The sequence below is a fragment of the Eupeodes corollae genome, chromosome 1 (genome assembly GCF_945859685.1).
Source record: "Eupeodes corollae chromosome 1, idEupCoro1.1, whole genome shotgun sequence".
Taxonomy (NCBI): Eukaryota; Metazoa; Arthropoda; class Insecta; order Diptera; family Syrphidae; genus Eupeodes; species Eupeodes corollae.
The window spans coordinates 177,055,884-177,071,901 of NC_079147.1; the positions used below are offsets into that span (position 1 = coordinate 177,055,884).

At 31.5% G+C, this 16,018-nt stretch overlaps 1 protein-coding gene across 1 annotated transcript in view; it reads right to left on the reverse strand.

The window, feature by feature from the left end:
• Positions 1 to 10,611: 10,611 nt before the first annotated feature.
• LOC129942313 (uncharacterized) overlaps positions 10,612 to 16,018 on the reverse strand; it is a 228,683-nt gene continuing 223,276 nt past the window's right edge. The window contains exons 6-7 of the mRNA XM_056051184.1: positions 15,198 to 15,396; positions 10,612 to 11,951 (exon numbers count right to left, since the gene is read on the reverse strand). Of these exons, the coding sequence (XP_055907159.1) occupies positions 11,578 to 11,951; positions 15,198 to 15,396 (573 nt within the window). The 3' untranslated portion in view covers positions 10,612 to 11,577. The remainder of the gene's footprint in view (positions 11,952 to 15,197; positions 15,397 to 16,018) is intronic.

Genomic DNA, 16,018 nt, shown 5'->3' on the forward strand with positions numbered 1-16,018 from the left:
TTTGTTTTGTTCTCCTTAAATTTATTGCTACAAGGACATCATTTTGTATACCAACTAACCCATAGATACATTGTTGTCTATATAAATTCATTTAGTTGGGTTTGCCAAAATTATTCCATCATTAAATCAGTGCGGCCAGGTCACATGGCAGGCAATATAGATACAGAAATATTTGAATACATTAAACGGTTGAATATTAATTTCATCTTCCTTTATCTATGTACATAACCTCTATTTTCAGATACACAAAGTTATTTCCATATCCTTTGGTTAAAGAGAGATATTATTATTATTATTATGATGAGGATGCGTTATCCTTTTCCATAAATATGTACATACAGACAAAGAAAATATACATTGTCATAGTAATTAAAATCCCATTAAGAAACTGGGGTTCATTATGGAATACAATATACGAAATATCATCAACATTCCCATCCATATACACAGAGACACACACACACACATTCGCAAACAGAACAAGGAAATAGCAAACAAAAAAAGGATAATAATACGAATAATAATTATTAAAGACCAACATTATTTCGTTAAATCATTCGAGGACACATAGGAGTCAATGGCGCCAATAATCCTGGACCATCATATTATCATCTGCAACCATCAGATAGTGGGGTTGTGTGTGTGTTTCATGCTTTACTGTGAGGCTTTGAGATGGTGAGGTGATGCCATATTGGAGCTGAATTAAAGCGTTAACATTCTTTCGATTGAGCTTTATTTTTCTAGGATATAGAAAAGAATTTGAACAATCATCATATTCTCTGCCTTAATCAATAAAACCTATGTATATAAAAATATATAAATATATATGTGAACGAAGGTGTATTATACCAAAATGAATTATGATACTGGCGCCAGGAAGGACAATGAACAACATTATTATTTTGTTGTTCTTTTTTTGTTATCATCCATTAGCTATTCAATATTGAAACTTTTATTTTTGTTTCTTTTTTGTGTGAGCTTTGAAAAAGGATTTAGATAATGAATTTTCTATGGTTTTTGAACAACAACATTTTTCTGATTGTATGTGTTAAATACTTCATTTGATGAAAAATATGATAAATTACCTTATTTGTCGTGGGTTTTATTAAATTTTCGCCATGAATTGTAGTTTCTTATGTGGTCGATGAAGTCAGTTAATAATATGTTATGTTGTTAATGAAATGAAATAAAACTTTCATTTTGTAAAAGTCGTTTTAAAGAGCTTACCAGCAAGCCAAGCAATGGTTTTTAGAAAGAGTCTGGGAAGCGACCCACACTGATAACTTCCAAACCCGTCTGTCGATTTGTCTTGCTTAAAAGGATTGTAGGTTATCGAGTTTTGTTAAATAAATTGATAGTTCTAAAGAAATTAAACATTATTAATAACATTTTGCATATTCATATTTTTTTTATTGCTGTGGTTAAAAAAAAATATTTTTTAATTTTTGTGAGAGTCCTTTTTTTGCATCTTTCTGCATTATTTTTATCTGTATTACAAAATGTATTTGAAATCGATATCTCTACTGGTTCTTGAGCTATGGACGACGAAATAAGCTTCCCGAACGTAGGGACGAACGAACGTATTTACACACGCACAGATATATCACTTGAAATCTTTTATTTCGACTCTAGGAACCTTGAAACGTCGAGAAATGTCAACATTTTCAATTTGACAAATCGGGCCGATTACAATAACTTCCTATTTAAAGGTAATAAAAAGGTTTTTACTGTCCTGAATTGAAATTTCAATATATTGTATACGTTTTCTATCGGGTGATTTTTTAGCTATTATCTTTTTGGCAACACTATTTTAAACAGCTGGCGCACGGTTTATGTTTTGTTTCACAGTCAAACATTTTCGGGCTATTTTGACTAAATTTCACACCAAATTTACAATGTTGAACAATAAACCACCAACACGCTTACGTAGAGTGCGACCTGAAGAAATATCGCTGCTGTATCGGCCACTGTTAATGATGACCATCAATTATCGATTCGTCGCCGTTTGCAGCAAATCGGCCTCTGTTACTCAACATCGTGGACAATTTTGCAGAAGGATTTAGGTGTGATGCCTTTCAAAATACAGCTGGTGCAAGAATTGCGGCCGAACGACCTATTGCAACGTTAAATTTTTGGTGAATGGGCCCTTGGAAAGTTGGCCGAAGATTCAATTTTGTACCGAAAAATTGTGTTCAACGACGAACACTCAATGGGAACGTAAATAAGTAGAATTGTCCATTTGGAGTGAATATCAGCCAGAAGGATTTCAAGAGCTACCGCAATGCATCCTGAAAAAAGTCACAGTTTGTTGCGGTTTATGGGCTATGGTGGCATCATTGGACCGTACTTCTTCAAAGATGATGCGAATCGTAACGTAACTGTAAATGGTGACCACTACCGTGAGATGATATCCAACTTTTTTTTGCCCAAAATGCAAGAGCTTGCATGACATGTTGTTTTAAGAAGACATTGATGCCACATGCCACACAGCACCCGCAACAATGGACTTATTGAGAGGCGAGTTCGGTGAAGATTTTATTTCACGTTCGGGACCGGTCAATTGGCCACCTAGATCGTCCAATTTAATGCCTATACGGACTAAGCGAATGGACCATTTGAGGCACAGTCAAGGTCAACATTTGCATGAAATAATCTACAAACATTAGATTATATGGACCGTATTATCGATTCAAATAAAGATTTCATGCATTTTCTCAATGTGTGTTCTTTTTTAACTTTTTATAGCTTTTAGAAAATCACTGTTTATAACATCAGGTTTTTAAAATATACCTCTTGAAAAATTCAAAAAACAAGCAGATAAAACGATATTTTTATGGCTACTTTTAAACAAGTCTGTGGCTTCGAGATGTCTTTCAAAATCATATAAATTTCGAAAATTCTCGATTTGAACTCAATCTAAATGGTTAAACTTTGACGACTACAGACATACATTTTAATCTATAGTGTTCGAATTTTTTACGAATTCAATATTTGTAATTTACATACACAGTTCTTATTTGCCATAGCTTCAAATTTATGATGATGATGATACTACAAACTCCAAGGGTTGAGGGGTTTTATGCTTTTCACAACAAGAGTTACGGCTCGTCGCAAGACACAGTACCCGTAAAAAAAACTTTAGGTTCCACAGGAAGGGATTGAACTAAAGAACTCTAGCCAACAACTCAAGCCTTGGCACTAACCATCACTTTACGTGTACTTTTATTAGGCTACTTGGTTGTGTACTAGTTTGAAATACAGCATATCTACATTTGCCTACAAGACAATGTTTGGAAAAGTCATTGAAAATTATATCTTCAGATTAGAATCCTTGAGCCAGACGTGTCGGTCATTTATTTTTACACTTCAGAATTTTCAGAAAGTGTAGTTTACTTAAAGCAAACGTCGAACTACCATCAGAGGCTCATCATAATTAAATTATATTGCTAGGAAATTATCTTTCGAATAAATTAAATTTCATATCAATTTAAAAAAAATGTCTATGTTTTCTTCCATTACACCTTTAATTAGTAATGAAAGTAACATTACACAACTTATAACTTATAGAATATAACAATATTCTGTAGTTATATAACTGTTTGAAAAAGTTTTGCATTGCAATGTATATATAGTGTCGGTGAATATTGCAATGACTTGAATAGACAGAGAGTGGTAAGGCATTACACATTCGTGCAATACGGCTAAAGAACGAATCTCCGTTCTTGCAGTACGATCGTAGTTGGGATCGAGGGTATACTGATCAGCATTCGTAGAAGCGCGAGTATTGAGGTTAGACCGTTTAAGGGGAGTAATCCAACTGGTAATCAATAATAATTAAAATAAAGGGTGAGACAAGAAACTTTACGTTGATGTTCAACAGACGTAAATGATTCTATGATAGTATTATCACCAATCAATCGCAATGGTCTACGTTCAATACTGTCCAAGAGGCTTAAGTAAGTTGCAGGAGCACTAGCCCAGGTATGGAAGTTATACTAAACCTTTGGACGTACGCCATGTAACAGACGAACATCGTGTACGTGATAGTTCCACAAGAGCTGGTTTTGTAATACACATACCGAGAATATCGAGATGTTCAATCTCCTTGATACAAGTGCCAACAATGAATATTGGCAAGTGGGTATATTTCGCTTTAACGATGCAAGATAGATTTGCTCCACTGTTTTTTGAGATAAACCATGAGATCTCCAGTGGAGCAATTGCTGCGAAATCCGTACTGTCGGTCATTAAGAAGCTTTCGATCTTCGAGATATTTCTTCAAATGATAATTAAGCAATGTTTCCATGACCGTGGAAAGAAGGGACGTTAGTGCAATCGGTTGTTAATTAGTGGGTGAGGAAGGATCGCCTTTTTTGGGGATTGGCTGGACAAATGCTGTTTTCCATCGAATCAGAACGAGAACTTAGGAATAGGACGGATAAAAAACATTACCCAGTGGTTTTGACAGCGTTGAAAAAGACATTTTCAAAACAATAGCGAGGTTACTTATCGGACCAGCGGATTTATGTATGTTGAGATAATTTTCGCGGGTACTGCCTCTTGCGAGGAATTGACAATTCCTTCAAGAGTAATTCTTGTCATGAAAAAGTGCTTTTTAAATAAGCCGTTCGGATTCGTCCTAAAATTGTAGGTCCCTTTCATTTCTGACAACAGTACTCGCACACAGGAATGGTTGCGAGTTGTAAGTCACTAGGCCCTGGTTCACAACGTACTGTTGCGCCAGCCAATTTATTTATTTTAATAAGTTTCACTATAGCTTACTCTTTCTTAGTTAATATAAATAGTAAACCTTATTTACGCTAAGCAATTTATGTTATTTATGTTTTTGTATTAAAGAGATAGGTTTTTAATATCAACATGGTTTTATAAGTGGGAGGTCTACAACCGCAAATCTAAGTATGTGGTGCTAGGTCTTGATCTAGGTCAATGCTTCGTCGCAGTGGACTAACAACAGCATTGGCCACTCCGTAATTCTAAGGTACTTAGAATCAATTCCAAAGCACACAGACTACACCATCCCCCAACTACAATTCGACACAAACTTCCAGATTTCTATACCTACCAGATCTTTTTGGGAGGATAGGACATTCTTGGAGGATGAGTCAATCCATTTTTACACAGATGGGTCAAAAACAAAAGAAGGGGTTGGTGGAGGTGTGTACTCTGAACGACTGAAATTAAGTCTCTCATTCCGCCTTCCCAATCATAGTAGCGTGTTCCAGGCGGAACTTCTGGTGATTAAGGAAGTCTTGTCTTGGCTCAAAGAAAACGTGATATCAACATCTGATATCCGTATTTTCTCTGACAGCCAGGCCGCTATCAAATCTCTGGACTCTGTCTCTACAAACTCTATAACATTCCATAACTGTCGATCATCTCTAATGGAGATGGCGCAACAGTTTAATATTCACCTTTGCTGGGTGCCGGGCCATAGAGGCATTCCAGGTAACTGTAAGGCAGAAATGAACTCGCCAGGAACGGTACAGTACAGCCCATCCTACCACGTTTGGCAAGTACTGGCATACCAATCGCTACTTGTAACCTGTTGCTAATGCAAGACGCTGTGAGAAGGGGAGGGAACAGGTGGAACAACATCACCACGTGTCAAGCCACAAAAAACATCTGGCCAACACTGGATATAAAACGTTCAAGGTGCTTGCTCTCTCTAAGCAGATCGCATGTAAGCTCGATAATAGGTGTCATAACCGGACACCGGCACGCCACGAGACTAGGCGTATTCTCAAATGACTTTTGCAGAAATGGAAATTTTTTTTGCAGAGTAAAAAAAAAAGTATTTTGAAGTTATATTTGACTACAAATTAACATTCAATTGTCACATCCAAAACGTTTTATCTAAATCTTAAAGTTTTGTGAGATGATCTATTCTAGAATATTGTAGTATAATGTGTATTCCTTTCTATGGGATCAATTCAAAACACTTTACCCAAATAGCTATACAAACTTTTAGCTGGAATATCCAATTGCCTACTACGTAGACGGAGTCCTTGACTACCAATATTCTTTCAAGTACGATGTTAAAGAAATCGCATTATAGCACGTCACCTTGTCTGAAGCCTTTTTTGACATCAAACAGTTCTGTAAAGTTAAAAATATTGATACCACATCATTATTAACTAAGGTAGATGAGTTGGCAAATATATAGCGTTATATTGTATTAGGAGGAGATTTTATTAGTAATCTATTCTTAAGAGTCCTCACTCACTGATGATTTGAAGGGTCTTAATTTACACCGAGTAAATATATCTACTCCAACCCACTTTAAAAGAGACTCGAGTACCCTCCTTAATGTTTTTTTTGTAAGCCACTTAAATAAAGTTCTTCACTTCAAAATAAAAATCTTGATTATAAATCCAATAATATAAAAATACTAATCAATCAACGCAATACGGCATATAAATATGGAAACGTTTTAGACTTGAAGTGTTTCGGAGAGCTTATAACGACTTGAAAAGCAAAGTTCTACTTAAAATCAGAGAATCAAAAAAATGTTATTATTCTTCTCGACTAAATCCTTCTCTGGCTAGTGATAAGCTTTGTGTTGGCAAACATAGAAATAATTCATATAATATATATAACTTTGATGAATTGAATACAAAATGTACGTCTCTCTCATCTTTTGAAAATCATGATAGCTCCATCGCTTTAAATTTGGAAGCTGAAAGCCTATCTTCTATAGGATTAAGCTTTTCCAATGTGAATGAAGAAGATGTTCCTAAATTTTGCTTAGCTCTAAAATCTAGCTCAGTGGGTTTTGATGAAATTGATTCAGTGTTCTTAAAAGCGACCCTTCCATATACACTATTGGATCAAAATGAAATGCATTGCCCAAATCAATCCGGTTTTTGGCCCGGTTATAGCTGCCCCATAGCTCTCATAAATGTAGTTGAAGAAATTATAGAGAATCTTGAAAAGATACATGTGACTTTCCTCACACTTTTAGACTTCTCAAAAGCATTTGACACTGTTGACTACCATGTTTTATGCACCAAACTACGAGAAAAATTCCAGATCGTGTCATCATCGGTGAAACTAGTTTATTCATACATATCTTCAAGGTATCAAGCAGTCGTTGCTAATAATCAAACGTCTACCTTCCTTTCACTTAGTCGAGGTGTCCCCCAAGGATCAATTTTTGGACCTCTTCTATTTACCATGTATAATGTATATAAATGAACTGCTGTCTCTAGGATTCAACTTCGATATAGCTGTTCTCTAGGTCTAATTGAAAATGGAGGTTATGAGATAAATGAAGACCTAAATAAAGTCCTACACTGGTCTCAATGTAATGTTTAAACCCAACCAAAACAAAATGTCTTATTATTTCCAGAAAAACATTAAAAACAATGTATTTTCCTCCAATACTTCTTAACAATACTGCAGTTCAGTTTGATGAATCTGCGAAAAATCTAGGAGTAGTATTAAACAGAAAACGACAGTTGGAAAAGTGTATGGAGGCTTACGAATGTTTAGGACGACCCAAAAAATTACACCAATTCCCCTATTATTATACTGTTGTGAAATTTTTAGTAATTGTGATTTCAGGGACAAAAGGAAGCTAATGTTGTTTATAAAGGTATGTCTTTGGTCTGCGGAGATATGATTAATAAACATATGGCGCCCCTCTCGAAAATGTTTTTGCTTTAACAACTTTATTAATGCTTCATAGTATTCACAAAAAAACACCATATCTTTATAGCTAAATTCAATTTCCTCGTTCAACTAAAAGTTATGATCTGACTCCAAAACGCTATTCTTACCTTGTTTCTAGTCATCAATATTTTATACACGCGTTTCGATTGTGGAATTCCCTCCCCCTGCCCATAAAGATGATTGGATGCAGCACTCGGTTCAAGAAGAGACCAAGACAATACTTTGGAGACGCTCGATGATAAGCTTTTTCGATTATATTTAACTAATTTTATTACCTTGATATTGTTTAATGCAAGTATTCTTTTTTTTCCATTAAATATATCAAATGGTAATTTTGCATTTTGTTTCTATTAGTTTTTGAATCTTTCTCTTTTTTTACTTAACATCATAAACATTTTTAAATAGTATGTTAATACTGAAGCTTGTGTAAGCTAATTCCATCAAAAAATAAAATAATAATGAATAAATTGTTGTTTCCAACCTTTATGGAGCAGAGTGAATTCTCCATGGCCATCCTGCTTAAACGCACGAGTTTGGCAGGAATGCCAAACTAGACATGGCTATATACAGCTCGTCACTGTAGATGCTGTCATATGTGGACTTGATTTTGATAAAGAGATGGTGGGTGTCAATTTGATGTTCTTGGTTTTTTTTTGCCGTAATGTAAATAATATTATATATATGATCGACCTTGCACTTTCCTGGTCCAAAAACACACTGGAAAAGACCTATCAGGTTGTTGACGATATGCTTTAGACATTCATATATTACGGGAGAGAAGATTTTGTAAGCCAGGTTAATAAAGACCGAAGCCTCTATAGTGCAGTCTACTTTTTCAGAATTATCAATAAAAGATTAGCGGAAAATACTTTTATTCAGCATTTACCAGCATCAATAGTTGTTAGTTCCTAAGAATGGGAATTTTTGAAATAAAAAATTTAATTAATTTTTATACTTAAATGGGGTTTTAATAATATGATGTCCTCAAATTCTATTCAAATTCTCATCGATAGGCAAATTACTCGTACCCCTTGAAGAATTTAACAACTTTTTTTTAAAACAAAAATCAATGCAATACTGATTCTGTTTTCATAATTGTCAAGATGGTAGTTATAATTCAAATAGTTTTGAGTCTCATGCTCCAAATTATATTTTTAAATGTTAAATTTCTGCAATCGTCCTTTCAAAAACAAAAACACAAAACATTTCTTAATTTATATATAGGTAATATAATAATATATTTCTCAGCTGTTTTTAAGTACAATTTCTGTTGCTTAATATAGTAATATACATTTTATACATATACAATTTTGAATCCTATTTATTTTCTATACATTACATTAATAATATTATCATATTACTCCCAAATAACACTGCAACTAGCAATAACTTTAGTTATTTTTACCTTTTTATTTAGTTTTTTTTTTTTTTAATATGGGAATTTTAATGAAAATTTTAAATTTATGTAAATGCTTAAATATACAAATTGCAACATGTTTTTTTGTCTCTGTTCTTATTTTGTTGATGTCATGTTTGGATTATTATGGATTAATTTGCATTTAAACAACACACATCAATTTAATTTGTCTTTTTTTCATATTTTTAATGGAATAGGTATTGTATGTCGATATTTAGTTTATAGATAAACTTTCACATTTCATTATCGTATTCTGCTGGTATATTTACTCTCTTTAGTTAATTAGGTATATATTTTTCATTGTTTTTAATATAATGTACAATTATAAACATTTTATGGGGATAGGTTGTAATAAGTATGGATTAACTTAGTTATACAAAGTTGTTGTTGTTTTTTTTAATATTTCTTTTTCGAAAACATAATTGTAGTTGTATAAAAATTTCTTTTTTTTTAAATTTATATTTAATTCAGTTCTCAATTCGTAAATGTGCTCAGTATTACATACATTTCATTAATTTTGTTGTATACAAGAATAAACACATTCAAATTGTAACTAATTATATTTTATACTTGTTTTTTTTTTTTTTATTAACTTTTATCAAACCTGAAATCAAGGATTTATTTGTTTTAATTAATTAAGTTTTGCAAATTTATTTAAAACGTTTTCTTTAAGGTTTATTTTTTATTATTAACAGAGTTTAAGTTATATATTTATTTACATAATAAGTCAGTTAAATATAATAATATATTTTATCTATAAGCTTATTTAACAATTTTAAGCTTAAAACGTAAGTACTTATTAAAAACTTAGGTAACTAGTTATTATTACAGAAGACATTTATATAAAAAAATAACATTTATACAAAATACTTAAAAATGTAAATTCTATTTTAAAACACATTCATTAAGTTGACTTTTCATTGCAATAAATAAAATAATAAAATTCCCCAATTTTTGTTGTTGTTTAGTAAGAAAAATGTTGTTCTCCAATTTCCAAGTCTCTACACAAATTTTTATATTACTAACAATTTTGTAAGGTACAAGGTATTAGGAATTAGGTATTAGAGAACTTTGACAAAACTATTTAAACCGAACAAGATGTGTTCAAAGTAGGTCGGCTTGTTCCAATTAAGTAAGCATTCACCCAAGTAGACCAGCTGAATTTAATCGGGTTTGACTGTTTATGGCAAGCAGAAGCTTAACAAAATGGCTTAGCTTTCTACTTTTAACCAAACAAAATGGAAAACATTATAGTTTTCGAAACGGTTAAATGATGAGAATTCACCGCGAAACATATGCTGGCAGTTCTCCTTTTTAAATTTAAACTGGTTAACTCAGTGCTGAAAAATTAACCAATTTGTTTATTTGAGGAAGTAGGTTAAAACTGAAGACTTTGGTTTCATTTGATTTTGATTATCAATTTTTAAGTATTTCTAATGTTCAACGAATGTGAGTAGTCAGGAAATCTTACTTTTTCAACAAAAGTGTTTTTATTTTGTAATATTCAAATAGTATTTTAAAGAAATACTTATTATATTTCAATTCAATTCAAATCTTTCAAATTTTGGGACTCCTTATTCAATTAAAAAAAAAAACAAATACTTTAAACAACTTGCAAAACTGCGATATCTTAATTTGGCAAAGTATTCAACTAAATTATTTCATAGTTTTTACTTAAATTTTAAAAAATTTACAAGTTTCTTACAAATTTTGTTTTAATTTTGGTTTTTACAATTTGGATTTTTAAGTATTAAATCGAATTTGGAATCCACAAATATCAATCAGAAGCTAACACTGGTATAAACTTTGATTGGAAAAGAGTAGATTGTAAAAAAATTTAATACTAACTGTAACTTTCAATTATTTACACAACTTCTTACATACAAAATAGGTTAAGATATTTTTTCTTGGAAAAGTTCCAAGACAAAATATTGAGTCCTTTAAATCCATTTTCATCGCAGGAGGATTTTTTGTTTCTTAGTTTAATTTTGAAAAATAACTTGCGGCTATGCTTCATAGTAACGAGGGCAATTTGAAGTGTAAGAAACAACAAACACACCATTATCCTTATTCTTTTGCCTTTCGCTATCCTTTTACATTTACATAGATGTATGTATATAAATAATATTTTTATTTGTATTTCATTTTTTTTTGTAAATATACTTTGTATTTTATTATTTATTTATTTATTTATGTTTACAACAAAAACAAAAAGGATTCGTTACTTTTTCGCCTCCTTATTGTAGAAACCAAGCAGTTTTGTCATCATATCGTCGCTCGTTCATTGTTTAGAATGGAAATAGTTTCTTGTTTTCTTTCCTTTTCACTTTTATTTTATTTATAAATATTTTGTTTTGTTTTTACTTAAACATAATGGAAAAAAGGACATATATGAATATTTTGGTTTAATTATTTATTATTTTTTTTAATCCTTATTGTTGTTTATCTATTGTCATATAATATTCAAGTCATGAGTCCTTTAATTGTGAATTTTGCTGCCCAATGACAAAGCTTGAATTCACAGTAGAAAATACTGGCAAGGACAGCGAGAACGAGTTTGTAGTTGATGATGATTGTTGCATCGCTAAGGATACACCTGGTGTCCTTAGTTGTGTAAGTCCATCGCTCCAACGGGCTTTACTTTTGAAACTTCTACTACTTTTTTTGCTTTTGCTGCTGATGCTGGTGCTTCTGAAAGTTCCATCTGAGCAAAGGTGATGAATATAAAAGTGTGATAGTTGCAGGACGATTGCCAAAAGGAGGACCACGGATGTGACAGTGGGTGCTGAAGATATAAGTGCAGTCGATCCACTGCCGCCAGCATTCAACGAGGACACATCACCTGAAGGGATAAATTGAAAGAGAAAGTCTGTTTCGTTGTAGCGAATCATAAATAAAAATGTATGTAGGTATAAAAAAGGAAAAACTGAACAAAGAATTGGGTTATTCTTTTGGATGGATGAATAGCTACACTGCTGGTGTTGGATGCAGTACAATTTTATAGACCTACGTGGGAAGTATTATTCGTATATGTGCACCTTCCTATTATACGAAGTAGCTGTATGTGATGGAAGCTGAATTCGATAATAAAATATTTATATAATTAATCAGTGGCCTAAGGTATAGACTCGTATGGAGCAGCAGTATTATAGGGATGCAGTAGAGTTTACTCCTTTTCCGTTTTTCGAGTCGAAATTGAGAACGAACAATGATGAATGTGTGCAGATATGCGAGAGAAAGAGGAAAATACAGAATTTACGGCAATTAGCTGTTACTCGAGGTGATGTTTGTACAGGATGAAGGCTTGACGAGAAGGAGTGTGTTTCGTTTTTGGTATATAATATGAAATTTAATATGGGTTAAAAGGTTTTTGGCACGAAACGGATTCGGGTGACCATGACTGCTGTGTTTTAATTTTTTTTATAATTTAAAGATAAGATTTTAGTAGGATACTTGTTTTCGAAAATATTTCTATTTGAGAGAATACAGTTTTTGATTATCTTGAAAACTGTATTCAAAAGTTATTGTGTGGGTTCAATGTAAGGTTTTTAGTTATTTATACACCCTTATACCATTCCATTATTTTCATAAAATATTAAATTAATTATTGAAAATTGTTTACATAACTTGAAGTCATCAAATATATTGTTTCCAGATTAAGTTAAGGTACTGTTAATAATATCCAATATTGACTTGTAGTTTCATAGTTCGTGATGTTTTTTTGGATGGACGCTTTATTCTCGTGAAACCTGGTTATTTTATATTTCGCTTGTTGACTTCTAATATGAAATTATTGTAATTGGTCCCATTTGTCGAACTGAAAATGTTGAGAAATGTTTGTGTATACGTAGCGATTTAAAAAAATAGTGAAACATTTGGTTGACCCAAAATATTTCACTGGAAAAAATAATGCTCACATGATAAAAAATTTACTATGGGAAATGTGAAAAAAGTATTTTCATTGTGAACAATTCTCTAATAATGTTTCGTGGAAGAAAACTCTAAAATGAAATTTCATACACACAAAATTAACGCTCGGATGTGACAGTGAAAAAAGAAAAACATTTAAAAAAGTCATGTTTAATAGGTTTTTGGAAAATCTAGAAATCAACATATTCACATGAGGAGCTTTGTAAAAACACCGAAGGAAAGCAAGAAGAGTCAACAACTTTCTTTGAAACCTCAAGGTTTAAAGATTTCTTAATATTTAATAATGGATCATTTTTCTGTGACAAACATTCGATTTTGTCAAGGTCTTCATTAAGACTGCTTACACCGTGTTCTACGAGCCCTTACTGGCAACTCAAATGCATTTGTATATCATCAGATTGAGTAAGTTCTAACGACTTTAAAGTTCTCAATTGTATACAAAATGTTGTTGTTAATATTAAGTTCAGTTTTTCTACAAAAATTCAATTAGTGTCTATTTTTGTATACTTAATATAAACATTCAAATAGTAATATTTTTTGATATGCAAAATTTTGTTGTTAACTTTTGTTTATTTTTTGAGAAAAATCCAGTCGACAACTTTTTTTTTACAAAAACCCTAAACCTACAAAAAAACTTAAAACTGATATAATAAGGTTTGGAACTGATCTATCTCCAGATTGAAGAAAGATATTGACTTAAATATTTTGTACCGTACCCAAAATGTTGTTATTGAAATTGTAGACATGTTTTTTGAAACATTGACAGGTGGGTGAGAATGGAAAGGTATCAGTATTTGTTGCATTCCAGTCTCTTTTATCAATTAAAAAGTGCATAATTATGATTTTGTTTTAAATTGAATTATAGAAATTTTAATTTATCCTATTTAGTGAAACAATAAACAAAGTTAGTATGAACAAAATATGGAATTTTAACCCACTCTCCATTATTTTTATAAAAACTGTATGTATCACATAAAGGCACTTAGTATAATTTTCTAAGACGGAGATTTGTATACAAAAATGTTGTTAGTTGACTAGAAAATGCAGTAACAATCCTTTTTAGTGCAGAATACATTGAACACAAATAAAAATATCACTCAAATAATTTTACAAGACGCATATGGCCCTCATCATCAAAATTTCAAAACCTGGTTTCTCTTTCTGTTTCTACAGCAAATAAATTTTTGCCGAAAGCTTAAATTACATCATGAACATCAATGAATATATTATTCTACAAAAGTTCATACAAAGAAAGTAGGTACAAGAAATATTTCTATCTGTATAAGATACAATTTTATTGCATATTCCTTTTACTTGATTACAATACACTATGGTTGAATTTAATAAGTCTACATTTATTTCCGATAAAATACATACTTTTTATATTTTTATAAAATATTTTGTCTTGTTTTCATTTCCCATTTTCCTTGAACTTGACTTGTTTCATTTTATGTACCTCATTTCGTCAGTTTCAATTTGTGTCAATAAGACACGATATTCTATCGTTTTTCTGTTATTGGTGAAAAATTTTCAAAATGAATATATTTTCTAAATACAAATTTATATTTTCACAAATTGATTTCAGCATATTTTCAAAAGTTTTTCTATTTATTTGGCAGTCGTTAGAAGTTTTTGGATACATTTTAAGTTTATCAAATATTTTCACATCGACGAAGACTCCATTAAAATGAGTGAATCTATCTTGTAAATCTTGAGTATTTATTGTGATGCTCGAATCACTCAACGGAAGAAAAGAGTCCTTGAATCTTAGTTTGGTTCGTTTGCTATACTCGTTCGTATTCCAAAACCATCAACATATTCATATAAAATCTACCTATAGCAATACCCCATACATTCTCCATGAAATGATGCTCAAATTCTTTTTGCATAAAATCCAGGCTATAGGGAAACAAAAATCTGTGTATGTATTACTTTCTGCAGTATAGACAACAACTACATACCCAATGTCATGAAGTCAAAAAAAAAAAAGGTTAATAGACCGAATGCATTTCCTTTTTTTAAAAATTATTTTACACAGGTGGCTTTGAGACTTTGAATATAATGTTTATGTGTTTTTTTCTTCGTTAAATTTACAAGGATAAGGGAGGGGAATTGTATGTGCTGAGACTCTATAAAACACAAATTATTTTTAGCTCACCTTTTATGTTGGTGAGGTAAGTGTCCTTTTTGTCCATTAAATCACCATCTTGCAGAGCAAATTGATCATAGGGAAGAGTTTGAACTAAATTAATACTATTTCCACTGCCACTATTGCTGTTATATTTGTTTCGATCTTCTTCAATGCTCTTCTCGGTTGATTTTAAGTAAACATCGTGAATCAAAGCTGTGCATCGAACCTGAAATGTAAAAAAGATGGAAAGGAAATAATTTTAAGTATCCGTACTTGATCTGGAGACATTAATAGTCAAATTAAACAAATTATTTTTAACTGTATGAAAGTGGTAAACAAAATATCTCACTATAATAACAATTTATTTACACTGGTAAAATTTTAAAACGCCTCATTTTTAAATCTTCTATTAATCAAGAGTTTTTAGTCTTTCAAACTATGCCAATGGAAGCCAGATACCTTCTTTATTAACGTATTATATTATTAATATAGTATATTATTAAAATCCGAGATATCCACAGGGAATATTCTTTTCAAATTTTTTTTTGGCAAATTAGGCTTGTAACCTTAAGAAAAATGCAAGGGAACCGCTCAAAGTAAAGCAGTACTATTTTCCATTTATTGTCTGAATCAAACAACCTACCATAACGGTAAGTTATGTCATTAGAGTTTTTTAAAACTCATATAAGATGCAAATAAATATAACCACGTGTATTTTACAGACAAAAATCTAATAATAATGAGTCAAACTTTTATTTTCACGATTTGAAAAATATTATGGTTCTTAAAGCTCCAAGATAGCCGTGGAGGATGTGTTGTGATATGAAGACCCTGTCAGTTATCATGGA